The sequence below is a fragment of the Vombatus ursinus genome, unplaced genomic scaffold, assembly GCF_900497805.2.
Source record: "Vombatus ursinus unplaced genomic scaffold, bare-nosed wombat genome assembly UNPS02014893.1, whole genome shotgun sequence".
Lineage (NCBI taxonomy): Eukaryota > Metazoa > Chordata > Mammalia > Diprotodontia > Vombatidae > Vombatus > Vombatus ursinus.
Window position 1 is genome coordinate 6,395,968 of NW_020954671.1, and position 20,157 is coordinate 6,416,124.

The 20,157-nt window shown below is 38.1% G+C and overlaps 1 protein-coding gene across 1 annotated transcript in view; it reads left to right on the forward strand.

Moving 5' to 3' along the window:
- The window catches only part of PRKCH (protein kinase C eta), a 221,872-nt gene that overhangs the window by 174,291 nt on the left and 27,424 nt on the right, over positions 1–20,157 (forward strand). Inside the window, exons 10-11 of the mRNA XM_027842860.1 lie at positions 7,676–7,814; positions 11,418–11,606. Of these exons, the coding sequence (XP_027698661.1) occupies positions 7,676–7,814; positions 11,418–11,606 (328 nt within the window). The remainder of the gene's footprint in view (positions 1–7,675; positions 7,815–11,417; positions 11,607–20,157) is intronic.

Sequence of the window (20,157 nt, forward strand, 5' to 3'; positions counted from 1 at the left end):
TGTGTGTGTCCAATTAGAATTGGTTTGAGCGTGATTCTAGTAGGCTGATCTTGCAGTTCTCATCCCCTACAGTTAGCTTTGCTTTTTTTTCATGGCCACCAACAGCACTTAACTTTAACCACCATTCTTACATTTGTGAGATCCTGTGCCATTACTGATCTTGAGGAGGACCGAGTAGAAGAGTGTGGGTAGATGAGAATGACTCTAACACCACTGATTTCAACTCAGCAGGGATGCTCTTCGGATAATGTCATCATTCTTTTATTAAAGGATGACATGATTTCTCCATATACCAGGAGCATGCTGGTAAACACTTAACAACTAGAAATGGAACGAAGGAAGAAAGGACGAAGGAAAGAAGAAATGAGGGAAAGAGAAAGAAAGAAGGAAGATGCATGACACATTTTAAAGTTTAATTTGCATTATTAATATTTTCTTCAATCAATTTCATAAGTTTAGACTATAGTTCCCAAAGTGGGCAATACCACCCCCTGAGGATCACCGCAACCATGGGGTGGGGAGGGTAGTAGCTTCAGGTACATTTGGAGGACATTGACTAAAAATAAGGGTTAACCTATCCTAACCCCAGGGGGGTGCTGAGTAATTTTTTTGAAAGGGGGCTGTAGGCCAAATGAGTTCGGGAACCTCTAGACTCGAGACAATCAACAGATCAATAGATCGAGCCTGGATTTGTAGTATTTGCTGATGTCTGAGGTATAAATACACTAAACAATCAGCTCTTGAACCCCTAAACTGACTCTAGCATCCTCTGTATCTCTATCACCACCACCCCTCTCCCATATGGCTATTTATAATAATTTAGTATATGATTAAGAGTTCCTTTCATAGATTAGTGAAAAATGGGGAATGGGGAAATTTCTGTATATTATACCACACTGTCTTCACATAGCATGGAAAAGAAAAGGAATTTAGAAAGTGATGGGAGTCCAGGGATAAGTTCCTGAAGCCCAAATCCCCCGTTACTTACAGAAAAAAACCCAGCAAGCAGACAACTGGTTTTGATTTAAAAGGAGTAGAGAAATGAGTTGTTTAGTCAAGCAAGCAGGTGCCTACCTCACCTTGGAGTTAACCACAGATACTTGCTTCCCAAAGCTCAGATCTCATCCCTGCAACATGAGATGGAAGAAAAAGATTTTAATATGTTCCCCTTGGTCTGTGCCAAGAATAAGCTGTTGCTTAAACTGTGGTAACTTGTTTTCTTACCTGAATTTGTTGCCCAGGATGCCAGTAACCACAAACCATATTACCTTTAGCTTAGAAGATGGACTACTTACCAAGGCCTGATTGATGTTAGTATGGCTGCCTCTCATTACCTACCTTCCTTCAGGACACACTGCCTTACTGGGTCCAACAAGAACCATTTCTTCTTTTGACCAGCAGGCCAGTACATCCTTTATTCTTAAAGTCAAGCACAGCCCTAGGCAAATTGTGATATATTTGAAGTTTGGCACTTTCTGTCTCTCATTTCTCTACTCTTTTTAGCCTCTCCCCTCACTTCCTTCAGGCTATACTTCCCTTCTATTCTTCTTCCCCCACCCCCTGCCAATCAAACCAAGAATTTCAGGAAAAGGGAGCAGATATTAGTCCTTTATAGCCAACTGTGAATAGAACAGTGTATTACTCCTCTGAGATATCTATGTTTTAAGTCATGTTCCTCCCTTCTTTGCAGATATAGGAAGGACAGTGGGTGTGGAATATTGAAAAATACTGTCATGTTTCATTGATATGTTGATTGGATCTGTTGAATTGCTTTTTTTCCCTACTTTGAAAAAATGTTTTTTTTTTTTTTTTTTTTACAAGAGATGTCTTGCTGGGTAGCAGAGAGAGAGAAAGGATATATTTGGAAATGAAGGTGATATTAAAGTAAAAGATAATCTCCAAAAAAGTTTTAAGAAAATAAAGTTTAAAAAAATAACACTAAGGTTGAGTCACTATCAGATAAGGTGTTGAGTAGGGTTTGCTGATATAGGTATTAAATAAGGTAGTTGCTAAAATTATTTCCATTTTAGAGATGAGGAAACTGAAGCTGGTTAAATAACTCGTCTCCCAGTTATACAGCTAGTAAGTGTCTGAGACAAGATTTGCTCCCAGGGTTTCCTGACTGCAAGTTCAGCCCTCTATCCAAAATATCACATTACCTCTGGATAAAGTACTGGAATTGAAGTCAAGAAGATCTGAGTTCAAATTCTGGTTCAGATATTTACTAGTTGTATGACCCAAAATTGTTATGAGAATCAGGTGAAATAATATGTAAACTATTTTGCAAACTTTGGCATACTATAAAAATATTATTATATAACTTAATGCAGTGATTCAGGATCATAAGATCATAAACTGAGAGCTGGAAGGGACCTTATAGGCCATCAAAACCAACCCCTCATTTTACAGATGAAGAAAGGCTTTGAGAGTGATCAGTTCAAGTTTACATGGCTAATAAGTGTCAAAGATAAGAGTTGAACCCAGGTTCAAATTCCTGACTCTAAGTCCAAAACTCTATCCACTGTACCCCACTGCCTTTCAAGGTCTAAGTTCATGTTGTCCTCAGGAAATTAGATGTTTTAGGGACAACTCTAGACCTAGGAATTCTCTCCAAGGCCAATGGTCAATCCCTCCATTTCTATGGATACAGAGGATTTTCTTTTCATTTTGCAACTGGTGTTCCTCTAAGCCAGGTTTGGATAACGTCACTAAGCACAGCAGACCCTTATGAGCTGACATTTAAGGCAAAGAATTAGTATATCACCCAGCAATCCAGAGTTTGTTCTTATGTCTTGTCAAAGTTATGGATAGAACCCATATCAATTGCATAGAGTCAGGAGTACCATTGTAATGTGTTACATTTCTACTACAACTTACAAGCCCCCCTCCTCTCTCTCCCTCTCTCTCCCTCTCCCTCTCTCTCTCCCTCTCCCTCTCTCCTTCCCTCCCTCCCTCTTTCTATCTGTCTCTCCTCCCCTTTCCTTTCTCTTTTCTTCTCCTTCTCTCTCTTCTCACTTCTCTGTCCCCTTTCTCTCACTTGTGTAGACTTGTGTAGCAATGTTTGAAGGGGTGGGGAAAGATTTTCAGAAAGCCTTTTACGTACAGTATTGCTCTCTGGTCACACTGCCATCTTCAGTGAGTGAGATGAGTGATTGAGGGTCAACTAGAGCTCTGTGAAGGTCAGTTTACTGATTAGTTAATTTTATGCTTCTTATTTTCCTATGTATGTTGGAAAGCCTCCTCATTTTGGAATCACTGCTATCCAGTATGCCTACTGCAGCTACCTCTGAATTTAGGGTAATATCAGTAGGAGAAAAAAGACATCAGGTGCTAAAGGAAACTCAGATTAAACTTAAGAAAAACAAGTTAGCTTTAAATTAGGTAGGGCAGAGTGAGCAAAAAGGACAGTTTTACTGTGAAGAGAATCCCCCAGTCTTTCCCTGATCTTTGCTGGGTGAGAAAAGCTATCAGGAAATCATTTCCCACCTCTTCTGCTGCCACCATTCAAATCATTATGGTGTTGCATCAGAAAACAAACAAAGACGCATCAGCTGACTGAGTTTTGCCCTTTCCCAGCTAGCCCAGGAAGCAGTGATGCCTGGGGAATAGGATCCTTTCTAAGGGGTTACAAGTGAAAATAATTATGTATTAAGTTCTTGCAAATTCCCCTGGTCTATACCACTCCACAGCACAAAAATGAGGAAGTCCAGCCTTTGTCAAGATGAGTGGGGTCCCACTCCCACCTCTTAATTCTATACCTCTATTTATCAGTTCTTTCTCTGCATGTAGATAGTGTCTTTCTTCATGTCTTTATTTTTAATTTGTGTTTTTATAATAGTCAAAATGACTTCATCGCTCAAAGTCATTCTTAGAACAATATTGCTGTTACTATATACAATGTTCTCTTGGTTCTGCTCATCTTGTTCTTCATCAGTTTCATGCAAGTCTTTTCATACCCTACTAAGATCATTGAGCTCACCATTTCTTTTCAGCAAACAAACATTTGCACAGTCACAAGTCCTTTGTTTACTTTAATTCAGTAACACATCAAGAAAATACACTTACAGTGACCAGTTCTGAAATTTTGTGGTTCCCAACATCCTCATTTGGGTTTATCTACAGTCTCTCCCAGGAACCCATTTCTCTATACTTTGTCATCCAAAGCACAAAATGTAAGGCTCCCAGGGGCAGAGCAGTTCACATGATGGCTCGATGTTTGTGGCTTTATCTTTCTGGGAACCTGCTTTTGGGGGCATTATCCTTCCCTCCTTAAGTCAAGATTTGCCCCTTGGGACCATTAGCAAGGGTGTACTTGGAAATGTTTAACAGCCAGTTCTCTGAAAAATGTAAGCAGGATCCACTTTTAAGTTTAATCTGCATTAACATTTCCTCGGTCCTTTCTTATATCAACAAAACAGTAGCTTAGACCCTGATTTGTAGAATTTGTAGCAATTCTCAAGGTGTAAATACTCACATTGACAATTTAGCAGTTATCCTCACAGGTGCCCAAATAAGAGCCTATTTCTTGCAGGCTGTTAGATTAGGCACTCCTATTGGTTGAGGAGGGGTCCAAATTTTGAGGTCCCAACGCTTGAAGGTCTGTGCCTCATAATCTTTGGGCAATCCAGTGGGTTGAGAGGGCTAAAGAGGGAGCTATCTCAGCCTATAACTGGCTTTGTAGACTTATCATACACCAAATGCACAGGGCCCCATGTACGTGACCTCAGAGGTTACTGTTCTCTCCATAAGGCCACTTACAAAGCACAAGAATACAATAGAGAAGTATACATACAAATGTATGTATGTGCATGTAAATATATATGTGCTGTTCAAACATTTAATTTGTAAACAAAAGTATCTTATAGATATAGCAGCCAGTTGATATAGTGTAGAGAGAGTTAACTTTGGAGTCACATCTGGGTTCAAGTCCTGCCATTTACACACACTGGTCATGTGACCCTGGACAAGTCATTTAATCACTTGGTTACTTAGGCAACTGTCTAGCCAAAACTTAGTTTCAGAGTAGTTGCTACTCTACATAGGTAGAGGAAGTTTCCTCGCCAAGAGTTCCCTACAGTACTAAAAACACACAGCCAGACCCCATAAAAAAAAAATTATGCTATATTACAAACAGGTATGTGTGCTTGAAATCCCTTATATAAAAGTACACTCTTGTATTCACATTAATCACATTTGATCAGAACTCAGGATGAGTCATTTGAGCTATAATTGATGTACATATAGCATCTCAATTGATGTAATATCTACAGAAGACTTGTGGTTCAGTCATTTCATTTGTGTCCAACTCTTCATGACTCCATTTGGGGTTTTCTTGGCAAAGATACTGGAGTGTTTTGGCGTTTCCTTCTCTGGCTCACTTTATAGATGAGGAAACTGAGGCCAATAGGGTGAAGTGACTTGCCCAGGCTCACACAGCTAGTAATTGTCTGAGGCCAGATTTGAACTTAGGAAGATGAATCCTGATTCCAGGACAGACACTCTGTTTACTGTGCCAACTCGATGCCCTCTCCAGATGACTCTCTATCTTAATTCCTAAAGGCTAACCTCAACACAAGTAACCTACTAAAAAGACAAATGACAAATTAGTGTCATAGATTGGAAGGGACCTCAGAGGTCATCTAGTTCAACCCTCTCATTTTGCAGTTGAGGAAACTGAGGTCCTTAGAGGTTATAACCAGCCCAAGGTGAGGGGCTGGAGGCAGGCAACAGAGGCAATGGATCTTAATGGAAAGATCACTGAATTTGGAGTGAGAAGACCTGTGTCAAAGTTCAACTTGTCATCTGTATAACCCTTGTAAACTTCAATGTTCTCATCCACAAGATGGGGGAAAAGATGCTTGTTACCATCTATTTCAGAGGGTTGATATGAGGAAAATGTTTTGTAATCTGTAAAATAGTATTTAAATGTGAAGTGTTATTACCATAGTGTCATTTAAAGAAAACTATCTGAGAATCACAATTTAGTTTTAAAAAACTTGATAAAATTAGATATTTATCTCCAACTTCATGCAATACATTACTTGTTCAGTAAACTCAGACTGGTTTAATGATCTAAATATATTTCTTTAAAAATAAAAAAAATTGGAAGAAAAGGGAATTTCATATTTGTCTTAATTGGGAGGAGGATGGAAATATTAATTATTCAAATGAAGTAATGATCATGATATTGAAAACCAGATCAGCTGAAGGCAAAGAAAAAATGAATTTTGCAAGACAAAAAGTAACAACTCTAAAATAAAAAGAGAAGACAGATTAAGGAAGATACCATAGTAAATATATCAAATACAGGACTGCCATTCAGAATTTGCAACCCATTTGTATCTACTATAAGATTAACATGCATTCACCAATGAAGAAATAATATATCTAACATTTGTGTTGTGCTCCGTACTATGAAAAATGCCTCACTTATATATGAACAAACAATTACGTAAAATGCCATTGAGTTACCTAGTCAAAGGAAATGCACATTGAAACATACTTTAGATATAACCTTACATCCACTAAATTGGACCCCCAAAAATGTTTTAAAAAGTTGATCATAATGAGGCAATAGGGCAAGAAGCACTTGTTAAATTGTTAGTGAGATAACAGATCAGTGAAAAATTTTGGACAACAGTCTAGCAAAGTAAGATCTCAAAACTGATCATACTCTTTGATCCTACATTATCATTGCTTTGCCTTTAACCTGAAGATATCATTAAAGGGGAAAATGGACCTATTAAAAAATTATATGACTTTATTTGTAATAAAAATTAGAAATAACCTTTATGTCCAAAGAAGGTAGAAAATAGCTAAATAAAATAAGACAGATTAACGTAGTATGAGTCAAGGTACCATGGAGGACAGAGAGGTGCCTTGGATTCAGGAAGATATGGGTTCAAGTCTTTCCTTGATACATATTGGCTGTTTGATCCTGAGAAAGTCACTTAACCTCTGTCTGTTTCAGTTTCCTCATCTGTAAAATAGGGATAATAATAGCACCTACTTCTCGGGGTTGTTTTGAGGATCAAATGAGATAATAATTGTTAAAGGCTTTGCATAGTATCTAGCATAGAGTTAATGCTATATAAATATTAGTAGTTGTTGTTATTATTGTTATTTATTCTGTAAAAGAGATAAAAAGTGAAATCAGCAGTTTAAGGATAGTATATACCTTCATTACCTTTATTTGAAACAAAGGTGGTAGCACTTATAATCTATATTTTTTGAAATTTGAAAGGGAACACAGGACAATCACATGGGAATTTTTTGTTTCTTTTTTTTTTATATAAAATATCCAAATCTTTTGTTTTTCTGATTTACCAAAATGTAAATAATCCACACATGGAGGCTGTAGTTCTAATATTTACCCTATAGCTAGTTTAATTATTTTTATTAGTCATTTCTATGAATATTACCTTTTGATTATAGTTATTATAAATATATACCTCTACTACTCTGGTATCATGACCTCTATCAAAGAGCCTATGTGCAGGTTTCTAGTCCAAAGGTATTCTTAATTCAAATGGAGAAACTTCCACAACACCTGCCTACACTACCTGGTATGAGCCAGTGCCAGTGACATGACTCAGTTCCATATACTATTTCTTTTCAACTCCTATACCACTATACTCAGCAGCTTTTGTGACCAATTGTTCTTTGTGTATTTCAGAGATCTGAAACTGGATAACGTATTGTTGGACCACGAGGGTCATTGTAAATTGGCTGACTTTGGAATGTGCAAGGAAGGGATCTGTGATGGCATTACAACTGCAACATTCTGCGGCACACCTGACTACATTGCCCCAGAGGTAAGCCAGTCTTACAGGTTATGGTTTTAAGAGGTCAGACATGAGGAAAACTACAATTCTGTGGTTGGAAGCCACAGGCCTCAGACCAACTGAGGTTGATGGCTACATGGGCCAGTGACACTCCAGAGCAAGTTCATTTTATGGAGAAATGGCAGGCTCTATGGCAACGTGATCCAAACTGGGGACAAAAGATCATTGCCTAAGCTACAGGATACCTGAAAGGTAAAAAAGAGTAGAGTTATCACTGTTTCCTTCTTCACTCTCTCTGCCTCTTTTCAACGTTTCCTTCCCTATTCATCTCCTTCTCACCTTCTCCAGATGCCCCAGCTATTTTTCAACAGAATTAAAAGGATTCCCTTGTAGTCAGTCAACTTGAAAGTATTTATTAAACACCTACTATATGCCAGGCATTGTGCTAATTGCTGGGGTTACAAATACAAAAAAAAAAATGAAACAATCCCTACTCTGAAGAAGTTTACATTCTTTTTTTTTATTTAAAATGTTCAGTTATACATTCTCTCCTTCCCTCTATCCTCTCCTCAACTCATTTAGAAAGCAAGAAATATAATACACATTATTGAAGTTATGCAAAACATTTCCATGTTAGCCACGAAGAACGGGAGGGAGGAAGGAAGGAAGGAATAGAAAAACTAAGAAAGAAATAATGCTCCAATCTGTACTCAAGAGTTCATCATTTCTCTCTCTGGAGGCAAATAGCATTTTTCGTCATGAGTCCTTTGGAATTGTCATAGATCATTGTATTGATCAGAGCAGCTGAGTCTTTCACAGTTTTGGTTATCATTAAAATATTTGTTGTTATTATATACTTTTTCCTAGTTCTGTTCACTTTACTTTGCATCAGTTCATATAAGTCTTCCTAGGTTTTCCTAAAATCATCCCTTTCGTCATTTCTTATGGCACAATTTGTGCTATAGTGTATTGCATCACAACCATATACCACAATTTGTTCAGCCATTCCCCAATTGATGGGAGAGGTTTATATTCTAATAGGAAAGACAACATATAATATATAAATATATATATATATGTATGTATGTATATGTATATGTATATACACACATATACATATATACACATGTATGTGTGTGTGTGTGTGTGTGTGTTCACGCTATGATTTCACTGTTACAGAGAACACCATGGTCAGGAAATTTCCTCCTCCAATAAAGGTCAATACCTTCCCTACAACTTATCATCTTAAAGAGTTGCCTAGAGCAGATATGTCAGACTTTCAAGAGAGCTGAAAAATAACCAGGTACAGTAGGGATCTGTTTCTATTTTTTATACCACTGGCCTAGAGCACTAATTAATTATGGGCAATGGTGAGATCTAAGATGTGACCATACAGGTGTGTACCTGAGGTCAAGTGAAGAGTAGGTAATGAGATTTAAGGAGACTAAGACATTGAAAGGTTAGGGAATTTGAGGAATTGTCAGTATGCATGTTGAAATTCCCTAATATAAAGATGGAGCAACTTGGTGGGGCAGTGGATAGAGCACCAGGCCTAGAGTAAAGAAAACCTGAGTTCAGATCCAGCCTCAGACACTTAATAGCTATGTGATCCTGGACAAATCACTTAATCCTCTTTGCCTCAGTTTCCTCATCTGTAAAATGAGCTAGAGAAGGAAATGGCAAATCACTTCAGTACCTTTGCCAAGAAAACCCCAAATGGGATCTCTGAAGAGTTGGGCATGACTGAACAACAATCAACAGAAGTAGTAAGGCGGGAGAGAAGTGGAGGAGGAATAGAAGATAGTGAGCATGGTGCTACACTTTGGAGAATAACCTAGGAGCTGTTAAATAACAACAAAACCGTGATCTGAATTTGGTAGGAAACTTGAGGGGCAGGGTTTGCTCCCCACCTCCACTTCCAGATTTTCCCTTTCCTGCCATGATTCAGCAGCCTCTCCTTTGAAGTTCATTCGATTAAGATTTCTCACCCAATTCAAATCATTGTAGCTGTTATGTAACAGTCCCTAGGAGATCTCCCTTTCCAGGGATACACTGCCATCATTTGGAAGCCAGGGCTCTGTGAGGGTGTACTGACCTCAGTAGCCTTCCCATCCCACTGAATAAAGAAGCCCCAAGGAAGCTAAAGTCCCCTAAGGGACCTTGTCAAAATAAGACCAGCAGTAATAGCTGAAAACCTCTTTCCTGCCTGCTGGCAGGAAGTTTGAATACCAAGCAGCTACCAGGAGTCGTTTTTACACTCTCTCCCTGCTCAACTGCCATCCCTGGCTTCAATTAGTACCAGTCCTCAGGTCTATGCTCCTTGCTCCTTCCCACCAATGCTTGTTCCTGCTCAACCAAGATAAGAACCCAAAAAAATCCCCACCAGACTTGTCTAGTTTGGGGGGGGAGGGTGCTAATTCCACTCAGGGTTCTAGTGGACCCAGTCTGTTTCCATCATCATCCCTGACTGCCCTCTTTTATTGTAATTATATTCCCTAAATAAAGCTGACTTATTTTATTACCTTTTATGCTCTGTGTTTCCTTGTCCTGAACTTTGGTAACCCAAAACTCTTAAAAAAAATTTGAGACAAAGGCCTAGTAGATAGAAAGAATGTGAGAGAAAGGTCTGTTCCTTAAAGGTAAGATTGTTCACTATATAATGATGAGGTAGAGGGCCACTGGGCAGGGCCTGGGCCTAAGTCATTACCTGTCTGCTCTTCTTTGTATTGACATTTCTGAAAAGTCTTTTGTGCTCATATCTAGTGTCATCTAGCTGGCTTGAGTCTATAAAGATTTGATTAGGATTGCATGAGCAGATTCTTCTGAGGCACCCACAGGGAAACATTTAACGGTAGAGTTTGAGTAGGAATATGTAAGAAACTATCTCATTTTAATGTGATGTTTCCTAATTGATACAAAGAGGACTGGACAGATAATCAGGAGACCTGGGATCTAGTTCCAGGATGCCACTAACTGGAGAAGTGACCTTCAGTGATCTCAGGACTTCAGTTTCCTCCTCTATAAACAGAGGAATTTGGATTGGATGATTGGTTAGATGGATGGATGGATGAATGGATGGATGGGTGGATAAGTGAATGAGTGAGTGAAAAAAGCATTTGTGTCAAATACCGTGGTAAATACCGGTGATACAAATAAAAAAATGAGATGGTCCTTAACTCCACAAAGCTATATTCTAATAAGGGGAGGCAGTACATATAGGGAAGTAGTGTCTAGGGGAAAAGTTTGGGTCTGGGGAGTCACAGGAGTGATGAATATATCCATATGGCAGTCAATTGTCATGCGCTTTCCAAGAGCAAGATAAAAAGGGAATACAGGGGAGAGATTTATACATAGCAGCAAGGCAGATGGTAAGATATCCAAGATGGCTATACATAGTGAGTTTGTATTCACTTGCAGGTTAGGACATCTCAGCCTCAGGGTTCAAAGCTAAGTGAATCAATGGGTAGACTTGAAGAGGTGGTGGTGATCATCTTTGTAGACCTAGTATAGAAAGTGCCACTTATAGTGAGGGGAAAAAAAAAAGGCTTAATGATCTCTTCTGGATTTAAGATTCCACTCATTAATTAAAAATTAAAAACCTATCTTAATCACATCACTTCATTTGGTCCACAGATTCTCCAAGAAATGCTCTATGGTCCTGCTGTGGATTGGTGGGCAATGGGAGTGCTGCTGTATGAGATGCTGTGTGGCCACGCTCCCTTTGAAGCTGAAAATGAAGATGATCTTTTTGAAGCCATTTTGAATGATGAAGTTGTTTACCCTACATGGCTCCATGAGGATGCCACAGGAATCTTAAAAGCTGTAAGTTTAGTTCTTTTTAACACTACTTGACTAACTTTACCAGCTTAATGGGCCCTTCACATGTGGTTTTTCTCCACCTCTCAGCAGTAACTCTTTAGGATTCTTTTGGGAAGTTGCACATTGGACCCAAAGGGATCAAAAGGTCACCAAAGAACAATAGATAAAAGTTTTCCTTCTCTAAAATATCTTTTCCATGGCCAATGAAAGTAGCAGTGGTTGAATCAAGTATGCTTACATGTTTCCAAACACCCAAAATGTTTTATTGCTTGTGGCTTTTGTTTCTTTCTGTTCTCTATGTGGAGGTGTCCTGGTTCTGTTTTCGACAGCTTTGCAGTTCAGTTTCCCTTCTTGTTTTGACCTGTTTTCTGGCCCCATGAAAGGTTCTGACTGTTCTGATGTAAGATAACCAAATTCAGGATGAAGAATTCAAATTCCAAAAGATAGTAGTGGAAATGCCTTTTTTGTATGTATTTAAAGCACCATACTATATGCTTCAAAATTATAAGTTTACTCTAAAGAGAGGGGATTGGCCCACATTCTTAACCTTTTCTCAGTCTTGGACCCCTTTAGTAACCTCAAAATAACCTATGGACTCCTCAGAATAATGTTTTTAAATGTATAAAATAAAATACATAGAAAGGAAACCAATTATGGTGAAATACAGTTAGCAAAATATTTTTTAATTAATGAAGCCCAGGGTAAGAAATCCAACTATATGTTGAAATGGTTTATAGTTCTTTGAAACAACCATAAGGACATCTGTATTTAAAGATCTCTTCATTATCTGTATCAAGAGAAGCATAAAACAGGAGGACATATTTATCCCAAGTGGTTCATCAGTGTCATGGAAGATTTTTCTTTGCAGAGCAAAAATGGAAGGTGAATTTCCTATAGATAGTTCCATTTGTGGATAATGTGTTGATTGTCTCAATACTGTGATCCTATAGGTTATTTTTTATGAGATCTTAGATTCATAAACCCCTTACTGGTATGCTTCAATGCTGTCAATCAGCAAGATTCCATTAGCATTTATTAAGGAGATTTACCGGAAAGTTGTAACAGGGAAAGTTGGTACGAAACATTCCCCCCAAAACAAGGGATACACTTTCTCTTTGTACATGCAAGGTCTCTCTTGAGAGTGGACTCAAAGTTCAATGAAAGTGAGACACACCTATAAAGAATAAATATGGCCAAAAGGCTACCTTCTGCCCCACTGGCCCTGGAGGTCCTTTTCTCCCTTCAAGGAGTCCTCATGAAGTTGCCCTTAGGTGTAGCTTTCTTCTGGATAGATCATCTGCTGCTGAGACAGACCATTCTACTGCTCCCGGTTATCTCTCTTCCCTCTTCCTCTGCCATGGGAGCAGAAATATGCCAACTGTAGCCCTGCTGCTACAATGGCTCATTACCACATTCAGCTTTGGTTGAGATAGGTCACTTAGCTACTGCCATGCAGTATCTCTGGACCTTGAAGTTTCCATAAGGTCACTGCCTGGGCACTTCCATCTCAAGGTTGCTGCTTTGTCACTTGCTGACTTCTATAGTTGACACTACCTCCAGTGCATTGGGCTACTGACTCTGCTTGCCATTGGGACCTCTGACGGGACTTCTGGATCTCCTACATTCACAAGATCACTGTCTATACACATCTACTTCAGAATACTTGTGGGCCTGATATCAGGAAAGAATAAGTACAAAGAGTCTGAGGTGGCCATTAGCTTGAAGCTACCATTGGCCCCATGGAGCGCCTGTAGGTGTGGGATGTGGGGGGAACTGAGCACCTGCCCTTCCCTTAACCTGATTCTCAGACTAGCTCAAAGCAGTCCTATCTCCTTGTAGCCATAATGGAAAGCGAGTGAAAAAGGTGGTCCCACCTTGTACATGCTATCTCTGTTCTGCTTCATCAGTCCTCAGTTGTTTTGGTTTCTCTCCTTTTCTCTGGCCATCTCCTCTACAGCCTTCTAACCAACTACTTCACTACTCACACCAGATCCCTTGCCCTGAAGGAACTTCTGTCCTTGGTTCCCACCCTTCTGAATAGTGACTGCTTCTATCAGACCACTATTTCAATAATCCAAAACTGCTACGTGACTGAAAAGTCTTCCTTTTCAACACCAAGATTCCCCCCATTATATGGTTGTAAAGCATGGAATACTGCTCTCTGAAGAATCAAAATTGCAGGTTAAACAGTGAAGGCATATAGTAAGTTTAAATACCCATCATGACTTGCATGCAATAGATTTGTTGCTATGCTTTGGTAACACAGAAAGCTACCATGTTCCACCACAGCACTCTCTTCAAACTAAACATCCCTATTGCTTTCAACCATTCTCTGTAAGGCATAGTGTGGAATTTGAGCCAAGTGATAAGAGCTAACTTTCAGGAAAGTGTATTTGTGCAACATCCTTAATCTGGGAACATTTGGAGCGGGTGGGTTGGGACTGAGCTATGTGAGTCATTCTGAAGCTTAATAATCATAAGACCTATGAAGTTTCTTGTTGTCCTGTAGGGAAATTTACAGCTTGTGTGTGGTTAACCTTGGTCACCAAATCTGTGATAACATATCTTGATCATGGTGTCAGCTCTAGAACAAACAGAACACTTGATTATCAGTTCCTGAGTCCAATGACCCAGAATCTACCTTTGTGTAATCACCAGGGCACCATGACCTCTTTTCATATCTCTCAGTAATATTATTTTTAATAATAATAGTAACATCTATGTTAGCCATTCATGGTGCCACTTTTAAACATTAAAAACACATAGTCTACTGAATTAATGTAGCCAAATTTAATGAAAAAAATTATTACACCAGAATTTAACTTTATAGACTAGGATACTAATTTATTCAGCCAACAAATATTAATTAAATCCTCATGTGTGTGTCACTGTTCTAGGTACTCTAAGGGACACAGAAGTATTAAGTATGTTACCTGCCCCCTAGAAATAGCATAATTAACTATTTCCTCATAACACATGGACCTTTAGGGCTAAAAAAGACTTTTAAGAGTTCATCTAGTCCAGAGTTGTCAAACTTAAGGCCCTTGGGCTGCAAAACTCCAGAGTGGGACCAGAACCATATTAAAATGTAATTGGGAAATGTTTAACAAGATAAAAATGCAAAACAACATAGGTAATGCTAATTTTTGGTTTTCTAAGGCAATATGTGGCCCCTGGGGATCTGTTTCTATTTGAATTTGATACCACTGATCTAGTCTATGCAAGTTAGGTTTAAGGATTTCAGAGAATGTAAAAAAAAAAAAATTAAGTCTCACACTAAGTTAATCAAAATGTTGGGTTTTCTGGATAGTCTACCTACAAACTAATTGAATGGACATGTTGGCTGAAACAAAAAGGATGCAAAGTATATGCATTCTCTGCCTCATCACCATCCCTGGGGCTCCTGTGTCTTTGATCTGGTATAGGGAGATGAAGAAGTACACATAGCTAGCTAAATTCCAGATCACCTGACTGGTTCCAGATGTCCCACAAATGTTGGAAGCTAGAGCAGCCTGGTGGTGTAGTGGCTAGAGTACTGGACTTAGTGTCAGGAAGACATGCATTTGAATCCTACCTCAGTCACTTACTAAGTGTATGAGCAAATCTCTTAGCCTCAGTTTCCTCATCTGTAAAATGAGTATAATAATAGCATGTCACAAAGTTAATGTGATGATCAAATGAGATCATATACTGTGTAAAATGCTTTGCAAACTTTAAAGTACTATATAATGCTAGCCATTAGTTTATGCTGGGTGAAGGGGCTTAATCTAATTGCACAAGTACCCCTTTTCAACACCAACATTCTTTCAATTAAGCCTATTTTGTGGTTGAAAAACATGGAACATCATGATCTCTGAAGAATCAAAATTACAGGTGACCTAAAGGATAATAAAGAGAGACATGATGAATTTAAATATTTAAGTCTCCATGCCCCTGGATAGAATGGTACCCAGATTAGCTACACTTATTTTCAGTGAAATTTATGGAAAGGACTTCATCATCTCATTTGTCAACTCACAGTCCTCAAAGTGAAGAGAGTTCTTCCAAATATCTTATTTGTAAGTCATAGATTCTTTCTGCTTTAAAGTAATCCCACTTCCTTTGGCCCAACTTTTGATGGAAGTGGGAAATAAACCTCAAGAATTGTTGATGTAACCACCCTTCAAATACAAAGACATCACTTCTTCTTGACTCAATGTACTCGGTTTCCATAATCCTTTTCTTTGAATAGAAATGTGATCAGATTTGGTGTTGTTTGTTTTTGATGGTGGAAAAGTCTTGTTAAGGAATACCATGGATAATCATTATTCTTGAAACAATTTCTCTAGTTCACATGTTAAGCTTAATTGGAGCCTCATGAATTGTCTTTAAGAAATCCATGACATGAACACACTTACTTCTGTTTCTCTGGTGGTGGCACCAGAAGGAGAGTGGCATCTAGTGCCATGATTGGTCCTTTATATGGCATTTCTTTTCCAAAGTATTAGTGGAGCATTCACTCTGTAAAAGACTACCAAAAACTGTGACATCTTATACTTTGGGCTTTCAAGAAAACACCTAGGTGATTTTCAGGAAAATCAAGCTGACTTAATGGGTTTCTAGAAGTAATTGACACATTTTTAATTACATGCCTGAAGAAAATATATTTGTCTTTAAAACCGCAAGCTTAAATGCCATAGATAAACAAACCTAGTTGTTGTTTTCAGAGAACTAGTATATTGAAAAAATAGCAAGTGATCAAGTGGAAGAATTTTTTTTTTCAATTCTGAAATTAGGAGCATGTTGAATTTAATACAACAGCAATGCATAGTGTGAGTCACTACTGAGTGCTTGAAGTACGAAGTTATATTTAGACCATTTGGCCCAATTTGTTAACAGCTGTCAGTTCTTGTTCAGCTGCTACCTAGAAACAAGCTCTTGTTGAGTTTGTGATATTAAGTCAAACTTCATGTACCAAAGAGGGGAGAGTAACAATTAATAATGCTGAGAGCTGAAATGCGTGCAGCAAAGCTTTGCCAAATACACTGCATACATTAACTCATTTGAACCTCATAACAACCCAGTAAGATAGGGAAGGGAAGCTTATCATTTGGAAGAATAGAGCACAAAAATAATGTACTGGTGTTGGAAAGACTAGGATGTCAAGGTATTAACTCTGGAGTTATTCATATATTATCTCTTGATTGCAAACAATCTTATTTCTCTTTATACTTCCCTGAGCACTTTGCTAAGTAGGAAATACTTATTAAATTTTGTTGGATTGAATTTGAATTGCAGCCCATTGGTTGCATTTTTGTGAATCAGAAAAATAGTCATGTAGTGAGCATAGTTTGAGTTTACCTAGAAAGTTACTAGCAGGGCAAGAGAGATAAAAATCAGGGTTTCTCTCAAGAAGGCAAGTAAAGTCCAGCAATCTTCTATTTTCCAGGTTAAATATCCTTAGTTCTTTCAATAGATCCTTTTATGGCTTGGACTTAAAACTTTCCATAAGTCAGTCAGTCAATATGCTAATTGGCTGATTTCCACCATCTTGGTTACATTTCTCTAGATGTTGTTCAGCTCATTGATCTCCTTAAACTATAGTGTCCAGAACTGAACACAGCATTTCAGATTTATTCTGACTAGGGCAAAATACAGAGAGACTATTATCTCCTTGTTTCTAGAAGCTATGCCTACTTATAATGTAGCCCCAACATTGTATTGATTTCTTTGGCTGCCCTATCATGCTGGTTAATACTGAGCTTGTACCCCACTAGAATTTCTAGACCTTTTTCTAACTGCTGTCTAACAATGCAGCCCCCATCTTGTAGTAGGAAAATTGATTTTTTTGAAACTAAGTATAAGATTTTTCATTTATCCCTGTTGATTTTTATCTTGTTAGATTCAGTCCAGTGCTTTATCTGGTCATTATCTCTTTGGATTCCAACCCTTTGTCTTCCACTGTCCCTTCCACTTTGTGTCATCAGCAAATTTGACCTTTATCCAAGTCCTTGCTAAAAATATTAATCCACACAAAGCCAAGCCCAGATCTCTGGCACTTTATTTGAGATGCCCTGCCAAGTTGACTTTGAACTATCAATTTCTACTCTTTGAGTCTGACCATTCAACCAGATCTTAATCCATCTAATTATATTACAGTCTAGTCCACAGCTCTTCATCTTTTTCACAATAATAGTATGATATACTTTATCAAATGCTTCACTAAAATATAGGTAAATCCTGTCTTTAGTATTGCTTGATGTATAAGTTAAGGATTTCTTTCAAAAAAAAAGGAGAACAAAATTAGTTTGTCAGGCCCATTCTTGATGAAGTCAATCTGACTGTTTGAAGCAAAGATTCATAGGTTTAGAGACAGAAGAGACCTTAGAGATAATCCAATTACTTCATTTTACAGGTAAGGAAACTGAGACTTAAAGAAGTTATGACTTAACCAAGGTCACTCAATAAATGGCAAAGGCCACCTGACTCCAAATCCAATACTCTTTCCCACTGTACCACTCAGTCTCCTGTGATCACAACTACATTTTTTTTTCTTCACTAACCATCTCTTTAATGATCCATTCCAGAATTTACCTGGGAATCAAAGTCAAGCTCAGTAGCCTATACTTGGCAGACTGTTCTATTTCACTTTGTTATTTGTTTCTTTGTTTTTTAAATCTGGAGAACACTGGCCTTTCACTAAGCCTGTGGCCATTTTTGTTCTGTTTATAATGAAAAGGTCATTTCCCCTTAGAGAAGAAAGAAGCAAAATAAGAATTCTTTCCACTGTCACTTTATCATTATCCAATCCACCAAAAGTAGTTCTATCCTGCCTTATAACCTTCTCTTTTCCCAAATAGAACTAAAAACAAAACCTTCTTATTGTCTTTAGCTTTCCTCTTTATCTTCAGCTCCATCTGACTTTTAGCACTCTTGACATCTTTACAGGTTCATATTATAGACCTCCATTACCTGTCCCTGTAAATATCTCAATCACTAGCTCAATCTACTATAGATTAGTAGGATAGACAGATAGATAGATGTGTATATGCATACATATGTGCATATATACATATATATACATAGACGTGTGTATGTGTATATATAGATACACATACATGCACATGCACACATATATATATCTTCCTAATTGGAATTGTTTCCCTTTGTTTCTTTAAAATTTCATTCCTAAAAGTTTCTCTGTCCTCCTGGGATGATTTCCCTAGTATAATTAATTTTAATCCATGGAATTAACCTATCCTTCTTCTAAACTCTTTTCTACCTGATTTCTCAGAATCTAGGATGCAAGTCAGACTAAGCCCAAATTTTCTTTCCTCTATCACACACTATAAAAGGAAGAGCAGTGATCTCCCCTAAGGCTCCTCTCATTCCCACTCCAGTAAGTAGTTACTCTCTATTAGCAAAAATCACATATACAGAATAGATTTTCCTTGTTGATTTCTTTACCTTTTGAATAATGAAATTAACCATTAAGGTGAATCAAAAAACTATTAGCTTCTCTTCTTTCGACAGAGATTAGATTTCTGCTAAATAGCTGGATGTTTAAAGTCTTCCATCACAACTATATTTCATGTATGTTTGCCAGGCTTGTGATCTCTTTTCTGAATTCCTTATCTATTTAGTCTTTCTGTCCAGGGACGATGTAGTATATTTTGATAACAAAATGGCTTCTGTTTCTCCCTTTATAGATCTTCATCCAAATGCGCTCTACTACACTCTTCCTTCCCCCACCATCAAGTAAACAGATTGTCTTCTTAATATACAGTGTTATTCTACTTCCTTCCCCTTTTACCTAACCTGGTTTTTGTTGTTGTTGTTGTTGTTTGGCTAGGCAATGGGGTTAAGTGACTTGCCCAGGGTCACACAGCTAGCAAGTGTCAAGTGTCTGAGGCCAGATTTGAACTCAGGTCCTCTTGACTCCAGGGCCGATGCTCTATCCACTGTGCCACCCAACTGCCCCTACCTAATCTGTTTTTTACACAGTCTTGAGTTTCACCCAACTAAATCTCATAACACATTTTAGGTCAGATTTTCCTTCTTGCATTAGGACCCATAGACCCTCTTGCTTGTTGCCTAAACTTTGAGCATTTCTGTGTAAACATTTGAGGCCTGGCTATTTACTACTGGCTCCTTTCTTGGATTTTATATCCTGTAAACCTCTGAGTATTCCAACTACATCTTCCTTCAGTGTAGCTGATCTTTGTGGTGGATATACATGGGTAGCAGTATTATTCCCTCGTCCTTTTTAGTTTAAACCCCTTTTTATTAGATTTATAAGAACCTAGAAAATGCATGGTCTACACCATTCTTGGTTAGGAATTTGTCATTCCTATTTTTTAAGCCACGGCCCAGGAATCCAAATCCCATTCTCAGACATCATTTTCTTGGCTGACTATTCACTTCTCAAATCACCTTTTCTCTCCTATATCCCTTGCTTTCAGTGTATAACAGTGAAGACAACATGTCTTATACTCCTGTGTTCTTCAGTTTCTTGACCAAAACTTCATAATCATTAGCAACACTTTTTAGTGTTGGCTCTATAATTTTTGTCCAC